Raw genomic sequence first — 17,799 nt, 5'->3', positions numbered from 1 at the left:
ACAGAGCGAAGAAAGAACTTGGGGGGAGAAAGCCAACTCTTTTTTTTTTTTGGAGATGGAGTCTCACTCTGTCACCAGGCTGGAGTGCAGTAGCGCGATCTTGGCTCACTGCAACCTCCAACTCCCTGGTTAAAGTGATTCTCCTGCCTCAGCCTCCCAAGTAGCTAGGATCACAGGCATGCACCACCACGCCCAGCTAATTTTTGTATTTTTAGTAGAGATGGGGTTTTGCCATGTTGGCCAGCATGGTGTCGATCTTTTGACCTTGTGATCCGCTCACCTTGGCCTCCCAAAGTGCTGGGATTATAGGCTTGAGCCACTGCGCCCGGCCAAAAGCCAACTCTTTAAAGGAGTTTTGCTGGGAAGGGGTGCAGAAAAACAGGATAGTAGCTGGAAGGGAAAGTGGGATCAGCAGATTTTTTTGTTTTTAATAGACAGGAAATGTAACATGTATAGGCTGATGAAAGTAGTGGTTAGAGAGGGGAACTGCTGATGGAGGTGGGAGAGAAGATGGTTATAGCAGCAACATCCCTGAGCAGGCAGGAGAGAATGGGGCCAAAGGCACAGTGGACAGCTGGACTGAGAGATGCAGAAACCCTTTTCCACTGTAACAAGAGAGAAGAGAGTTGGTACAGATTTGAAGAGGCTGGTTGTTTGGGGTTGGGAGGATGACAGTGTTCTTGTCTGATTTCTTGGAGAAGAATGAGGCCAGGTCACAAGCTAAGGTGTGAGTATGATGGGACAGGCAAGAGCAGATGCTGGAGGTTTCAGGAAGAAAAGGAAGAGCAATAGCATTGCTAGGTGGCACCAATTACCCCTATGAGATTTGTGGTCATGAGTTCAATGTGAGAGCATTTGGCACTGTTTTGTGTTTTTGCCCAGTGATGTTTGCTATATCAGATAGAGGCATATATCTGGGTTTTACCAGAGAGCTTGCCATGAAAGTAAGAAAGCACGAGGGATGCTGGGCGCGGTGGCTCACACCTGTAATCCCAGCACTTTGGGAGGCCGAGGCGGGCAGATCATGAGGTCAGGAGGTCGACACGATACTAGCTAACATGGTGAAACCTCGTCTTTACTAAAAATACAAATAATTAGCCGGGTGTGGTGGCGGGCGCCTGTAGTCCCAGCTACTTGGGCGGCTGAGGCAGGAGAATGGCGTGAACCTGGGAGGCGGAGCTTGCAGTGAGCAGAGATCACGCCACTGCACTCCAGCCTGCGCAACAGAGCGAGACTGTCTCAAAAAAAAAAAAAAAAAAAAAAAAAAAAAAAAAGCATGAGGGAATAAGGAAAGGTAATAATGATAATGACATACCACAAAAACTCAAATCAGAAAACTCAGACGCTCAAAAACAAAACTCAAAACACAAAAACAGAGTAAGAAGGAAGGTGAGGACATGTTCAGCGTGGCTGATGTTGGGAAAGTGGAGGCATTAATGGCTCTAAGGACTTGATGAAGACAAAAATGACTGGAGTAAAAGAGAATACTGAAGTGGGAGGAAGGAGGCAGTAACCAGGGCGGATGCCTTGTTGAGATTCTAAAGGTGGTGCAGATACAGGGCAGATCGTGACTTGACCACAGGATGAGGTGGCTGAGGAAGCTGAGAAATAGACTAAGGATAGATGGATCATCCACATGGTGACTGATGCCTCCAAAACCAGAGTCAGGAACAGGGGCTCAAAAGGAGCAGTAAGCCTGGTGTTAAAGTCATCAGTGGGTAAGGGACAGAAGATAAGGAATGGGTGTTCAAGACCAGTAGAAGAAAAGCTGGGGACTGGAGTTACATCTCAGATTTGTGTATTCAGGTTACGGCCTCTAGATAAAAGCATCTTAAAGAAGTGAAACGGAAGCTTTTCTGTCTTTTCTCCTACTTTGTCTTTCCACCAGACAGCATGAAGTCTCTTATGCGATCTAAGGCTGACACTGGTGATGGGGACACACAGCTTTGTGGAGACTAATGCTATCATGTTTCACTATGCTTTAGAGAAGCAGGATGAGGCCTAGGGTTGGGCTAACCTAGCATGGGAGTTCCTGGCACTTCTCTGTCTGCCCAGGCTGATGGTCCAAGCTGCAGCTGCTGAGGGAACCTAAGGCTTACCAGGCATCCTGGTGAACCCTTTTGGTTAAAACAGAGCAGAAGGTGGCCAGGGGCAATGGCTCATGCCTGTAATCCTAGCACTCTAGGAGGCTACGGCGGGCGGATCACTTGGGGTCAGGAGTTTGATTACAGCATGGCCAACATGATGAAACCCTGTCTCTACTAAAAATATGAAAATTAGCTGGGCATGGTAGTGCATGCCTGTAATCCCAGCTACTCGGGAGGCTGAGGTGGGAGAATCGCTTGAATCCTGGAGGTGGAGGTTGCAGTGAGCTGAGACTGTGCCACTGCACTCCAGTCTGGCGGACAGAGTGAGATTCCATCTCAAAAAAAAAAAAAAAAAAAGCAGAAGGAGATAATTTAAAATTTTTAATTCCTTTGGGATTTTAATTTATATAGGTATAGAATTTACATTTTGGGATCAGATTTTTTTTCTCTGGGAACTTAATACTGTAAGTGAGGATGGTAGTGTCACTGTATAAATGTAGGCACCTTTCATTGCATCATTTAGGCTTACTGCGTTAATGATCTCTGGAACCTGCACTTGACAACATGAATGGAACAGAAAGTGAACTTGGGGTCCAGTGAGGCCTTGTAAAGAACATCACTAATATCCTGTTCTGATCCACTCAGAAGCTTCTGAGGGCAAGCACCATTGTCTGCTTCACTGGCCCTAGGAAGATAGAGCCTAAGGTACAGTGGAAGGTAGAGGGAGAGGCCTCACTCAGTGGGTAGGAGAATTTGTGTGTGCATGACTCTTCTCCCCACTGCCACACACATGAAATGCTTCCTGGCCCCCTGCCCTTTATTCTTACTAGGTCCTTTTCAAGGATGGAAGAGCCTGCATCTGATGGGACAAAGGTGGAGATGTTCACTGGGCCACATTTTATCACAGGGCAGTGGGCTGAGATGGTCCTTGTGTTCGCGGTTCCAGCTGTTTGGCCTGCTCTTTGGTCCTGCCCATCACAGATCTGGAGGGCAGGGGTGCAGGAGGAACCACATATAGGGCCCTGGTCTGATCTGCAGGTTCCAACACGGTTGATCAGAGAGGGCTGGGAATAGGCACCTAGCTCCTGAGAACACGGTGGCTCATTTCCTAAATGGCCTTTGTTACTCAGGTGTGTGCTTCCTTGGGTGCAAAGCCAAGCACCTTAACCAAACCTCCCACCTCATCAGTATTGTTATTAATGATGATGAAGACGCTGGGCGCGGTGGCTCACGCCTATAGTACCAGCACTTTGGGAGGCCGAGTCAGGCAGATCACCTGAAGTCAGGAATTTGAGACCAGCCTGGCCAACATGGTGAAACCCCATGCCTACAAAAATACAAAAATTAGCTGGGCATGAATGGTGGGTATCTTTGATCCCAGCTACTAGGGAGGCTGTGGCAGGAGAATTGCTAGAACCTGGGAGGCAGAGGCTGCAATAAGTCCATATTGTGCCATTGCACTCCAGCCTGGGTGACACAGTGAGACTCCGTCTCAAAAAAAAAAAGATGATAGAGACCTACAAAGTATGTCTGTTGATTAGGTACATCATACAAGTCTAAGAAGAATAGCTAATGAGTTAAATGGCTGATTAAAATTCAAAAAAATGCCGGGCACTATGGCTCAAACCTGTAATCCTAGCACTTTGGGTCAATAGGTGGGTGGATCAATTGAGCCCAGGAGTTCAAGAGCAGCCTGGGCAACATGGTGAAACCCTGTCTCTACAAAAAAACACAAAAACTAGCTGGCCGTGGTGGCACGTGCCTTTAGTCCTAGCTACTTGGAGGGCTACGTGGGAGGATCACTTGAACCTGGGAGGTTGAGGCTGCAGTGAGTCGAGATCGTGCCACTGCACTCCAGCCTGGGTGACAAAGTGAGACCCTGTCTCAAAAACAAACAAACAAACAAACAAACAAACAAACAAAACAACCCTGATGTAATGAAACATCAGGGTGAGCAAATATTGTAAAGCCTTGTACCAAAGTTAACGTTAAGTACAGATGGGGAACAAGTAGTGACTTGGGACAACTAATGTAAAACATACTTTGTATTTTAAATGTTTGACTATAAATTCAATGAGTCATGAGTGGGTGCCATATTTAATTCCTCCTCACTTCACCCTCTCTGGGATAGCACCCTCTCACTACCCGAGTCCAGGCCACCAGCATTACTGCAACAGCTTCCGCATTTCTAAAGCGTCCTCCTCACTGCTGCCAGAGGGATTTTTTAAAAATCACAAACTGGATGTTGTCAAGGGCTCTTCAAGATCAAACTCTTTGTGAAGATCAAACTCTTCACTGTGGCTTAAAGGAATTTTCTCACCAGGACTTGCTAGCTTCTCTCCAGGCCCATTCTCTGGATTCTGATCCCTGCTAAGTGACACTCCAGACATAATGAATCACTCATTTGCTGCAATGTGCAACTTCAACAGAAATAATTTTTAAAAGAATAAGCATTATCAAAACACAGACTGGGTTCCCCTGTAATGTGGGGGGTGAGGGAGATATCCCTGGATTGAATGTGCTTAGTAGAGGCTGTATGATTCTGACTCAGGAACAATATTAGGAGGTTTCCTATACTGAGAGGAAGTTGACCTAGGGGACTGCTAGGGTCCCTTTTTAGTATGAGTTTCCATACAACTCTGCTTTTTAATTGACCTGAGGGCTTTTTTCTTTAAAAGATTTCCTTATTATTGAATATTAGACTGTAAGTTCCTTGTTTGCACAATTTCTTAAATTCTACTGCTTTATTTTATGTAGTCAGCAATGAGGAAATCCCTTCTTAGGGACACTCATACTGGGTCTACCTCAGAACCTTGATCTAGCTGCCCTGCCTGGGGCACTGGGAAGGAGAGGATGCCCTGCCTGGGGCACTGTGCAAAGGCTAGGCTAGGGGGACTGTATTCAGGAGAAAGTGAAAGGGTGTGAGCTGTCTGGGAATAACATGGAGGCTCAGATCACACTGCTTTTCTAGTCTTGGGAGAAGCTAATGACTACTTAGACACCAACTGGCTGGGCAAGCCTGGAAATGCATATGTATTTATATACCTTTTAAGTATGTACTTATACTATGCAAATGTACTCTTTGGACCGTATAAGTCAAAGACAAGGTCCAAACACCTTCTTGCCTTCCCAACCTCCCCATTTACACATACACCTTTTCATGCTGTCTCTCACCGCCCAGGACCTTGAAGCTCACCTGGCCTCTCTCCTCCAGTTCTGTTAGCATCACGATAGAGCAGGATTTCCACTCCCAGATCATTCGCCAGAAGTCCTCAATTGTGTGGAGAAGAGGGCCCTGGCTGGCGATATAGGAGTCCTTCTGCCGGTAGCCCTGCACAGGCCAGGTTAATTGCAAGGGTGAGATGGTTTAATCAGAGAGGGACTAGTGGAGAAGACAGGCCACTAGGAAGGGATGGGGACTGCTTGGAGGCAAACTCAGCCCATAAAGAGCTCCCCTGTGGCCAAGGACTAAATCCTATCTGACAAGCTGGTTGCTTTCTGTAAGAGACAGGGAAGTGGAAACACGGATTAGAGCTAGGATGAAGAGGACAGGAATGGGAAAGATCAGAGGGCAGCCAGGTTCCTCTTGGCTGTGGTCTGCACTGTGAACTTTTTCTTCCAGGTATTATACTGCTGCATGCCATCTGTTTTTCCCCACCTTCTGCTCTACGGAGCTGGACAGACCTAATGTACAGGGTGAGTGGGTGGGTGAGTATCAATTCACTACTTGTTGACTGATTCAAACATGATCCTCCCCAGCAGGTATGGGAGGGAGGCACTGCAAATCCTGGCTGAATCTCCATGGGGTGTTGGGGGCTTAGGGGTCACACCCACCACTTACATCAATAAAGGATGCGTTCACATAGTCTGTATTCTCTTCGCCCCGCTTAACTGGAATGATCACTCTGTTGAATTCATCTGTAAGAAGGACAGTGGCTCATAGCTAGCCAATATCATTTGTCTTCTCCCTCTCCTTGCATTGCTCCCACCTCAGGCCCTGGGCAGACAGAATCCCAGCTGGGCAAGGACATGTCTGTTCCTAGCTCATTAGGGAGAAAGCCTTTGGCTTTTACATTCTTTTATTTCCAGAAGCCACTAAGGTGCAACAAGAGGCAACGCCATGTTGTTAACTGGATGCAACAAGAGGCAACGCCATGGTTTTTGTCTACAAGCCAATCATTAACTAGTACCTGAGAAGTGGAAGGGGTGGAGGGAATTGAAGGATGGGGCAATAAGGCTCTGGAGTGGAGGGAGGGCTCTTACATGGAATGATCTGTAAAACACGGTTCTTCTTCATGTTGGCTGGAAGGTTTCCAGTCCGCATCTTGTCATTCTGGATTTTGATTGATGTTAACTTCTGAATTGGGAAGGGGAGGGGAAACATTACTAATCCCAGTAACTGAACTTGACAAGATTATACCTGTCACTTGGTCTGCACCTTCAAGCCACTCTGGCTCCATACTGCTCTTCTCACCAGGGCCCTGACCTCTGTTCCCATATGTTCTTGTTGGAACCCTGAAGCCAAGAGCCTGTTTGGGAAATGCTACCTTCCAGGCTCCTGTGGACTCTCTTGATCCTGGCCTGCAATTTTGTGATCCTGGAGCAAGGGATCCCATCATTGTAGGAGGTAGTGTGTCCACTCTGCAGTTCCACCCCCAGAGGCTGCCTTAGGCTCTTCAAAAAAACTTATTCAGAATCGCATCCTCCCTTCCCCTGATTCTGAGGCTCCTTCTTGACATTTGCTATTCAAAGTGTAGCCCATACACCAGCAGCGTTGGCTCCATCTTATTAGAAATGCAGAATCTCAAGCTGGGCATGGTGGCTCATGCCTGTCATCCCAGCACTTTGGGAGGCCAAGGTGGGCGATCAACTGAGGTTAGGAGTTTGAGACTCGCATAACCACCAACATGGTGAAACCCTGTCTCTACTAAAAATTAGCCAGGGGTAGTGGCACGTGCCTGTAGACCCAGCTACTCATGAGGCTGAGACAGAAGAATCCCTTGAACCCGGAGGCAGAGGTTGCAGTGAGCTGAGATCGCTCCATTGCACACCCCAGCCCCAGCCCAGGTGACAAGAGTGAAACTCCATCTCAAACAAAAAAAAAAAAAAAAAAAAAAAAAAAACAAAAAAAAAAGAAGAGGAAAGAAATGCCAAAGTAAAATCTAAGCTCTAACTACAGTACTGCTGAATCAGAACCTACCATCTCTTTTTTTTTTTTTTTATTTTTTTTTTGAGACAGAGTCTTGCTCTGTCACCCAGGCTGGAATGCAGTGGTGCAATCAGCTTACTGCAATCTCTGCCTCCTGAGTTCAAGTGATTCTCCTGCCTCAGCCTTCCAAGTAGCTGGGATTACAGGCATGTGCCACCATGCCCGGCTAATTGTTGTACTTTTAGAAGTGATGGGGTTTCACCATGTTAGCCAGGCTGGTCTTGAACTCCTGACCTCAGGTGATCTGCCTGACTCGGCCTCCCAAAGTGCTGGGATTACAGGCATGAGCCACCACGCCTGGCAGAAGAACCCACATCTTGACAGGATCCCAAGGAAATCTGTGCACGTGCTATATTTGAGAAGAACTTCTCTAAGGAAAGTGGTCCTCCCCACCCCAACCCAGAATCTCCTGCTTCTGAGAGAGCACTTTTTTTTTTGAGATGGAGTCTCGCTCTGTTGCCCAGGCTGGAGTGCAATGGCACAATTTTGGCTCACTGCAACCTCTGCCTTCCAGGTTCAAGCCATTATCTCGCCTCAGCCTCCCGAGTAGCTGGGACTATAGGCATGTGCCATCATGCCCGGCTCCTTTTTGTATTTTTAGTAGAGATGGGGTTTCACCATATTGGTCATGGTGGTCTCGAACTCCTGACCTCGTGATCCATCTGTCTTAGCCTCCCAAAGTGCTGGGATTACAGGGGTGAGCCACTGTGCCTGGCCTGGGAGAGCACTTTTACTGATGACAGTGTGACATATGCCTTAGGTGTGTTGGGAACCATTGTCTAGTGGCATATAGGAGCTATCAGTGATCTAAGGTCCAGAGGCCAAATGTGGTCTGCTGCTTGCAAATAAAGTTTTATAAAACAGCTACACTCATTATGTTTACCTATTGGTTATGGCTGCCTTTGTGTTACAAAGACAGCACTAAGTAGCTGGACAGAAACCACGTGGCCTGCAAAGCCAAAATATTTATTATCTGGCCCTTACAGAAAAAACTGCTCTTGCTGTATATCATAATCACCTCGGAGGGTTGGGGGCCTTAAAATACTGTTGCCTGCTTCTCCCTACTCAAACACAAATGAATTGATTCCAACGTGCAGGATGAGCTGAGAATTACTAGATTATGAGGAAAGGACCACCTCCTTAACCACTGGCATGCCTCACAAGGGGATTCACTGTTGGCAAATGCACAGTCAGGCATCCCATGTTCCACAGATTACAAGGATCTTTCAATCTGAAGGAGGTTATCCAGCTCCAATTCACCTTAAATTCCTCCTCTAATCCATTGTTGCTGGTTCCTGGGATTTTGTTGTAAATTTTCTGCAGGTGGGTTTCTAGAGAGGTCACTTCCAGTTCTGTATCTCCATAGAGATAATGCTCCAGAAGGGCTTGGTATATGAAGACATACTGCATCTGAAACACGAATGACACACAAGTTCTTGCTTACATACAACATAGTTCTCATGCCAGATCACCCGCTCCCACCCCACTTCACTCCAGTCCATTTCTCCTTTGATCCTAGCAGGAATAAAATGACTTCCTCTTATTATCCCAATTTAGTGAAGTGGGACTTGAAATGCAGGAGTCCCTGTGGGTCTGCTTAACTTGGGAAGAAGGGTCCAGGTCTACCTTGGGGTGGTGGATCCCTGGAGAGAAGGACAAACTCAATTCCTCCTCATTCTGAGAGTGCAGATTTAATAGTCTGAAGGGGCTGTCAGAAACTGGAGACACCCAAAGTCTCCGATAGTCTGGTCCCTGCCTCCCTCCTGGTGCTATGTCCCAACTGCAGAGCCAGTCTCACTGCTACTCCCAGATGTGGCTGAGCTTCATCATGTCTCTGGGCACTGGCTCTTTCAGCTGTCTGTTCCCTAATCCTTTAAGTCCAGTAACCTGTCATCTGCCTTCCTGACTCTCCCAGGCATGAAACCACAACCTCCTCTGTGCTCAGTTTCTTTGAATACATAATTTATAAGAGCCCTTCATCACTTCAAGGGGCCCAGCCCCATCCACACCTGTGGGTGTTTCTTGTCAGGTGGGACAAGAGATTGAGAAAAGAAATAAGACACAGAGACAAAGTCTAGAGAAAGAACAGTGGGCCAGGGGACCCCGCTGGCACTGGTCTCTGAGTTCCCTCAGTATTTAGTGATCACTACCTCTACCATCTCAGTGAAGGGGATGTGGCAGGACTATAGGGTAATGGTGGGCAGAGGGTCAGCAGAAAACATGTGAGCAAAGGACTCTGTGTCATAAGTTTAAGGAAAGGTGTTGTGCCTCAATGTGCACGTAGGCCAGATTTATGTCTGACTTTACACAAACATCTCAGTGCAGTAAAGAGCAGTATTGCCGCCAGCATGTCTCACTTCCAGCCATAAGGCGGTTTTCTCCTATCCCAGTAAATAGAACGTATGATCGGGTTTTACACCAAGACATTCCATTCCCAGGGAGGAGCAGGAGACAGATGCCTTCCTCTTATCTCAACTGCAAAGAGGCCTTCCTCTTTCACTAATCCTCCTCAGCACAGACCCTTTATGGGTGTCGGGCTGGGGACGTTCAGGTCTTTCCCTTCCCATGGGGCCATATCTCAGGCTGTCTCAGTGGGAANTCTTGCTGTATATCATAATCACCTCGGAGGGTTGGGGGCCTTAAAATACTGTTGCCTGCTTCTCCCTACTCAAACACAAATGAATTGATTCCAACGTGCAGGATGAGCTGAGAATTACTAGATTATGAGGAAAGGACCACCTCCTTAACCACTGGCATGCCTCACAAGGGGATTCACTGTTGGCAAATGCACAGTCAGGCATCCCATGTTCCACAGATTACAAGGATCTTTCAATCTGAAGGAGGTTATCCAGCTCCAATTCACCTTAAATTCCTCCTCTAATCCATTGTTGCTGGTTCCTGGGATTTTGTTGTAAATTTTCTGCAGGTGGGTTTCTAGAGAGGTCACTTCCAGTTCTGTATCTCCATAGAGATAATGCTCCAGAAGGGCTTGGTATATGAAGACATACTGCATCTGAAACACGAATGACACACAAGTTCTTGCTTACATACAACATAGTTCTCATGCCAGATCACCCGCTCCCACCCCCACTTCACTCCAGTCCATTTCTCCTTTGATCCTAGCAGGAATAAAATGACTTCCTCTTATTATCCCAATTTAGTGAAGTGGGACTTGAAATGCAGGAGTCCCTGTGGGTCTGCTTAACTTGGGAAGAAGGGTCCAGGTCTACCTTGGGGGTGGTGGATCCCTGGAGAGAAGGACAAACTCAATTCCTCCTCATTCTGAGAGTGCAGATTTAATAGTCTGAAGGGGCTGTCAGAAACTGGAGACACCCAAAGTCTCCGATAGTCTGGTCCCTGCCTCCCTCCTGGTGCTATGTCCCAACTGCAGAGCCAGTCTCACTGCTACTCCCAGATGTGGCTGAGCTTCATCATGTCTCTGGGCACTGGCTCTTTCAGCTGTCTGTTCCCTAATCCTTTAAGTCCAGTAACCTGTCATCTGCCTTCCTGACTCTCCCAGGCATGAAACCACAACCTCCTCTGTGCTCAGTTTCTTTGAATACATAATTTATAAGAGCCCTTCATCACTTCAAGGGGCCCAGCCCCATCCACACCTGTGGGTGTTTCTTGTCAGGTGGGACAAGAGATTGAGAAAAGAAATAAGACACAGAGACAAAGTCTAGAGAAAGAACAGTGGGCCAGGGGACCCCCGCTGGCACTGGTCTCTGAGTTCCCTCAGTATTTAGTGATCACTACCTCTACCATCTCAGTGAAGGGGATGTGGCAGGACTATAGGGTAATGGTGGGCAGAGGGTCAGCAGAAAAACATGTGAGCAAAGGACTCTGTGTCATAAGTTTAAGGAAAGGTGTTGTGCCTCAATGTGCACGTAGGCCAGATTTATGTCTGACTTTACACAAACATCTCAGTGCAGTAAAGAGCAGTATTGCCGCCAGCATGTCTCACTTCCAGCCATAAGGCGGTTTTCTCCTATCCCAGTAAATAGAACGTATGATCGGGTTTTACACCAAGACATTCCATTCCCAGGGAGGAGCAGGAGACAGATGCCTTCCTCTTATCTCAACTGCAAAGAGGCCTTCCTCTTTCACTAATCCTCCTCAGCACAGACCCTTTATGGGTGTCGGGCTGGGGGACGTTCAGGTCTTTCCCTTCCCATGGGGCCATATCTCAGGCTGTCTCAGTGGGAAGAAACCTTGGACAATACCCAGGCTTTCTTGGGCAGAGGTCCCTGCAGCCTTCCATAGTGCATCAAGACTGGGTACTCGAGACTGGAGAATGGCGATGACTTTTACCAAGCATACTGCCTGCAAACACATTTTTAACAAAGCACATCCTGCACCGCCCTAAATCCATTAAACCTTGAGTCAATATAGCATGTGTTTCTGTGAGCACAGGGTTGGGGCTAGGGTTACAGATTAACAGCATTTCAAGGCAGAATTTTTCTTAGTACAGAATAAAATGGAGTATCTTATGTCTTCCTTTTTCTACACAGACACAGTAACAGTCTGATCTTTCTTTCCCCCACAATCACACTGTATTGTAATCATTTATAATAACCTGTGAGTCTGAGTGAATCCTCAATGTGGGCAGATGTTTTAGTCCTGGAACCCCCCACCCTCACCTGACCCACAGATCACTCACATCCGTTTGCACCATCTGGCAGCGCTGTGCCCGGATCCGGCTCACAAAGCCATACACGTCCACCTTCCGTTCTGTATGCATCATGTCCAGCATGGCATCAATGACGACAAAGGTACCTGTACGCCCTACACCTGCACTGTAGCCAGAAAGTAGGGGGTTATAGGGATGGCTGCTCTGCCTTGTGGGAGCAGATAAGGGAGGGGCAACACAGGCGGGGGCTCTTCCTTCAGGGTCTAAATCCTAATTCTGAATGGGGTAGAGCTGGGACTCTCCAGGAGCCAACAACTCCAGTATGACCTCCAGCTATTAGGACGAAGCATTTTGATACGTAGAAGGGTCCGAAGGCTGCAAATATACATGGCCAGCACTTGACCTAGCCTTTTGGCTTCATAGCAGGGTCTCCCAACTCCTAATCTTGGAGGACTGCCCTACCCTCCTTCCTCAAGTCATATTCTCCACCCTGCACTAGAACTTGGAGGCTCTGGCTGTTGCGATGGTGCACCAGTAGGTCATCTACTCCGTGTCAGCCTCCTTAGCCAGGGCCCTTGTGCTATTCCCCTGCTCTGGCCATGGGGGCAAAATGTAGGGGTGGGGGGACAAGGGTCAGGCCACACTGACCTGCAGTGGACCACGATGGCCCCTGCATACTGAGGGTTACAGGCCTTCACCTTCTTGAGGAACTTGAGCATGCCGATCGGGGTAAAAGGCACCCCAAAGTCTGGCCAGCTGGTAAAGTGGAACTGAGTGATGAGGCGCTGTGGCTTTCTGTTGGTCATGTCGCCCACCTGTGAAGTGAGGAGATCCTGTGTGTTGGCTCTGATACCCAAGGGTGGGCAGTACCAGGGGAGGGAAGGTGACAGCTGTGGTTGTCAGTGACAATGGAAAAGTGAGTGTACCCAGGGGAGTTAGTTAACCACGGACACAAGATCCCACAACTAGTCAGTGGCAGGGTCAGAACTAAAATGCAGTGCTCCCAGCTAACCCCTCTTTTCGTAGTACCACACTGCCCCTTGGCTGAAGGTGACCTTTGCTCAGGTCTCCAGGGTCGCCTGGAGGGCTGGGGCAGGCCCATCACATCCTTGACATCAGGAGTCTTTGGAGTAGGAAAGGAGGAGAAAGGTGAGTCAAGCACCTAGGAGACTGCACTGCCTCCTCGTACTCCCTTTGCAGTGCTTGGTCATATTTAAATGATCAGACTTCATCTCAACAGGTAATTTTTCATCAGTCGTGAAAATACTGCTCCTTTAGCTTTGACAGAGAAGTTCCCCTGAGCCCAGATCTCTGGTTTCAGAATTCACATACTGCATACTCAGCAACTCCTGACCACCCTGAGTAAGGGGGGATGACCCAGCCTGTTCCCTCTGTCTTAGTGGTCAGCAGATCCAACATAAGAACTGAGAAAGGACAGAGGAGACAGTACCTGCTGGATGCAGAACTTCCGTACTGTGTAGTCTACCAGGACAGTCACATCCTCTACAGACACCCGAATATTCCCATAGGTCCAGCAGCCTTGGTCTGGCCAGTACTGGGCGCACTTGCACTGGGAAGAAAAAGACATGCATTCCCTGACCTTAGAACTCCTGCCCATGGCAGATGTAAAGGGCCTGGAAGGAAGAGCCCACAAAGCCCAGATTAAAGTCCCCCAGAGGGCCCTTTGACCTCTTCTCTACCTCAGTCAGCTGCAAACTTACTTATTCAGATATGCCCTTTTCTCAAGTTCCTTAGCCGCCATCTATTGAGCACAGTTTCCTAATTTACACACAGCCCTACTGCCATACTTCTCAATGTTTCCCACCCACACTCCCTTGGTTCAGGGTGAATCTGAAGCCATTTTACCTACAAAATCTGCACTTCCACAACATTTCAGGTCATGTTCTAGGAGAAAGTCTGTTTGAACCCCTCGAACCAGCAGCCTGCTATGAGGGAGCCACAAGGGTGGACTGATGCAGACTGCAAACCTGCCATGAGAGGCCTAGAGCGTTTACTGTTGCCTGGACTTTGGATAGCTTCCAAGAGCCAGAGGTTTGGTTGGAAGAAACTAACCTAAAGCCCAGCCCTAGCAATGTCTTCCCAGGCTACTGTGGAGCTGTTGATCATAACACCCGATACCCTAAGATCAAGGTGACTCAAGGGCCATCCTTGAGAAAGACTGTAACGAATAGGTATTCCTCTCTGGGGCTCGACGCCAGGACCCAGGATTGGCTCTGGTTGTGGCCCAGTGACAGAGCTGGTTAGGCCAGGCATGCACTTGGTAGCCACAAAAGGAAAAGGACCAGTTAGGAGGCTGCTTCCAGGATCAGGCCAAGGCCTCAAATTCCCTTTGGCTTGCAGGGTCTCAGTTAATAAAGCTTCCTCTGCTGATCCAGGATAAACCAAGGGCCTCAGCAGGTGGGGCAGAAAACCAGGGAAATAAGGGACTAGAGAAGCCAGGGGAAAAAAGCCCCTCTGTGGGCCGGGCACGGCGGCTCACGCCTATAATCTCAGCACTTTGGGAGGCTGAGATGAGTGGATCATGAGGTCAGGAGATCGAGACCATCCTGCCTAACACGGTGAAACCTCATCTCTACTAAAAAAATAAAAAACTAGTTGGGCGTGGTGGCGGATGCCTGTAGTCCCAGGTACTTGGGAGGCTGAGGCAGGAGAACGGCGTGAACCCGGGAGGTGGAGCTTGCAGTGAGCCGAGATGGCACCACCGCCCTTCAGCCTAGGCAACAGAGCGAGACTCCGTCTCAAAAAAAAAAAAAAGCCCCTCTGTGGCTTTTCCTTAGCTGATGGCCCAAGTCAGTCTCTTTCAGGCTGTTTTGGAATTAGGGTGACTTGTTTGACTACCAAATACAGGGAATGTGCTCTAGGCACACACCTGAGGTTCATCTGAGGCTTCTAGGCCACAGCAAAGTCTGGTAGACTTCAGCCTGTGTCTTTCTGGATGAACCACTGGTACAGCACCCACAAAGGGTAGACAGCCACGCTTAAACTCAGAGCTTATATGCAGAGTGATCCCTCCACTGTTCACACCCAATTTCTCCACTTACCTCCTTTCTCTCCTTCAGGTTGGTAACCATAACGATGGTGGCTGTGTTTTGTTCCCAGATCATCCTCCAGAAATCATTCACCGTTTCTTCTTTTGGTCCTAAAGTAGCCAAGAGCAAAAATGAAGAGAACATACACCAAGAAGAAAGATGCTGGGAGGCTGGGAACATCCATTCCTGACTTTTGGAAGCTTGTGCCCAAATGTCTCCAGCTAAATATCCAACTCATGTATCCATCCACCCCATTACTAATTATTTTCCATGTTTCTACCATGTATGTGCCAGACATTTCACTAGGATGGGGTTAGGGGGAAGGCTGTCTAAATATAAACAGAACACGAATGATGTCTCCCAAGGATATTACAGTTGGGAATTAGAAATAATGACTACTGACAGAATACCCACATTATGGACCTCACAGTGAGCTAAGTGCTTCATATGGCATTTACTCCTTCCTATTATGCTCTGAGGTGGGTGTCATCAGCCCCAGAAAGGTTGGATGACTTGTTCAGGCTAGAATTCAAAATTTACCTCCCATATAACCTTTTTCAGAAAATCACTAGAAAATTCTAAACAAAAATAAGAGGCAAACAGAGGAAAATAAATGAGATCCAACACAGCAGAGAAGCTAACGGAATTCCCAGGGTACTGGTCTTAGAATGATAACTCTACCAGAGGATAGAGAGCAACCAATCCACAGTGCAACTGAAGAAAGAAGATTCTAGAAGGATCCCAAGATAAAAAAATTAAACCTCATGTATCTAAAGGTACTGAGAGAAGATATATATACCTGGTAAAGAGTTTGGGAGGAAAATCAGTGGTAGTTAATGACTTTAAAAAAAGGGGAAAAAGACCTATACAAAAAATAACATGATACTGTTTTGGCTATGAATATTTGTAAACTCATAATAATAATAAATATCACCTTAACCCCAAATTGTGATTTGACTCTTCTGGGAGAATGGGAGGATATGTGGGTACACGTCTGTCTGACTAAGGGGGAGGTGCTCTGTAAGGGGATCAGATGATGTCATCTACCATAAGAAGCCAACAGATAAAAATGGTTGCCCCAGGGGCATTAGACTAAAAAAGTGAAAAGAAAAGGGAGGAGAACTTTGTTTTTATAAATCTTGTAGTCCCTAATCACTCCTTCTCTTGAGACAAAGTCTCGCTCTGTCACCCAGGCTGCAGTGCAGTAATGCAATCTCAGCTCACTGCAACCTCCGGCTCCCGGGTTCAAGTGATTCTTGTGCCTCAGCCTCCCAAGTAGCTGGGATCACAGGTGCGCGTCACAACGCTTGGCTAATTTTTAGTAGAGATGGGGTTTCACTATGTTGCCCACGCTGATCTTGAACTCCTGGGTGCAAACGATCCTCCTATCTTGGCCTCTCAAAGTGTTAGGATTACAGGCATGAGCCACCTTGCCTGGCCTCAGTTACTTTTTAATGCTGCAAACATCCACATATTTTTGCTAGGGTTTCAAGAGTGAAGACACTTGTTAGAACAGCAGGCCTGGAGATGTGTGTAGAACACGTCAGGGACATGGTGCTAGGTCCCTGCTCTGAGGGTTCCTAGACCACCTATCTGTGAATAATGGTGAAGCTTAGGCCCATGAGCTGGGGGAGAACCAGCCTGGACCCTGTGAGGTGGTTGATCCTCTCTGGAAACTGATTCCTAATTCGAACTCTGAGCAGCCTGGCTGGAACCTAAGGTTAACTAGCACCAAGGACAGAGGGCCTCATTAGACTGTGTTTTGTGTATACGGCCTTTTCCAGTCTTTTAAATACACATATACAAAAAGACTTATTTTAATGGATTCCAGGATACTAAGTCATCAAGATGAAGGCTGTTAGTTGTAAACATGTATGACAGATTATAATTCTTTCAGGTGGTAAAAATTACAGAAAAGCTACAGTATTCTGGTTAATCCATTCAGCAGTTGGGAGTAAAAACCCAAACCCATTATGGGATCATGGTTAAATCTAAGAGTAAAAAGTTGTCATTACTTTACCTTGTGCAGCAATGAATTTGTTCTTTTCTTGGTAGCCCTGGGGTGCGGGGAAGGAAAGAAAAAGAAAGAGAAAACCAAAAATGAATAGAAATGAAATTCTCCAGTCTGACTCCAACCAGTTAACAAAACCTGAAAAGGTTCAGGTACTTAACAAGGATATCCAAGTCTAGATATTCCCAAGGAATTAGCTTTGGAGCTAGGAATTAGAGATTACAAGACTCAAATAGTCTAGGTAGTCTTCTCAAATCGAATTATAACATGTGGCGGCACTGCTTAACTAATTCAGAGTAATGAGAATGAGGCAAAGCCATTGATCTTATGCTTATTCAAGGCAATCTTTGCTTATTCAAGGCAAAGATGAAATGTGGCTCTCTGGCTCCTGAGATGTCTCTAGATTCTGAAAGCTGAATCTCAGTGGGCTCTAGGTGGTAGCTACATTCCTACCAGTAAAAAGAAACATGTCTAAAGATCCTATATATTCTAGGCTGGGCGTGGTGGCTCATGCCTGTAATCCCAACACTTTGGGAGGCCGAGGTGGCAGATCACCTGAGGTTGGGAGTTTGAGACCAGCATGACCAACATGGAGAAACCCCATCTCTACTAAAAATACAAAATTAGCAGGGTATGGTGGTGCATGCCTGTAATCTCAGCTACTCAGGAAGCTGAGGCAGGAGAATTGCTTGAACCCCGGATGCAGAGGTTGCAGTGAGATCGCACCATTGCACTCCAGCCTGGGCAACAAGAGTGAAATTCCGTCTCAAAAAAAAAAAAAAAAAAAAAAAAAAAAAAATCCTATATTTTTT

General features: G+C 47.2%; 1 protein-coding gene across 6 annotated transcripts in view; it reads right to left on the bottom strand.

The window, feature by feature from the left end:
- Positions 1–17,799, bottom strand: part of PTPRA (protein tyrosine phosphatase receptor type A) — a 168,520-nt gene that overhangs the window by 6,436 nt on the left and 144,285 nt on the right. For all 6 annotated transcript variants that reach the window (XM_017872569.1, XM_017872573.1, XM_017872570.1 and 3 more), the window contains 9 exons: positions 16,997–17,033; positions 14,989–15,086; positions 13,377–13,496; positions 12,575–12,741; positions 11,957–12,092; positions 10,160–10,309; positions 6,351–6,444; positions 5,929–6,005; positions 5,284–5,418 (listed from right to left, as the gene is read on the bottom strand). In XM_017872569.1, coding sequence (XP_017728058.1) covers positions 5,284–5,418; positions 5,929–6,005; positions 6,351–6,444; positions 10,160–10,309; positions 11,957–12,092; positions 12,575–12,741; positions 13,377–13,496; positions 14,989–15,086; positions 16,997–17,033 — 1,014 coding nt within the window. The remainder of the gene's footprint in view (positions 1–5,283; positions 5,419–5,928; positions 6,006–6,350; positions 6,445–10,159; positions 10,310–11,956; positions 12,093–12,574; positions 12,742–13,376; positions 13,497–14,988; positions 15,087–16,996; positions 17,034–17,799) is intronic.

The sequence above is a fragment of the Rhinopithecus bieti genome, unplaced genomic scaffold (genome assembly GCF_001698545.2).
Source record: "Rhinopithecus bieti isolate Rb0 unplaced genomic scaffold, ASM169854v2 scaffold_7580, whole genome shotgun sequence".
NCBI lineage: Eukaryota > Metazoa > Chordata > Mammalia > Primates > Cercopithecidae > Rhinopithecus > Rhinopithecus bieti.
This window is presented reverse-complemented; position numbering and strand designations above follow the sequence as displayed.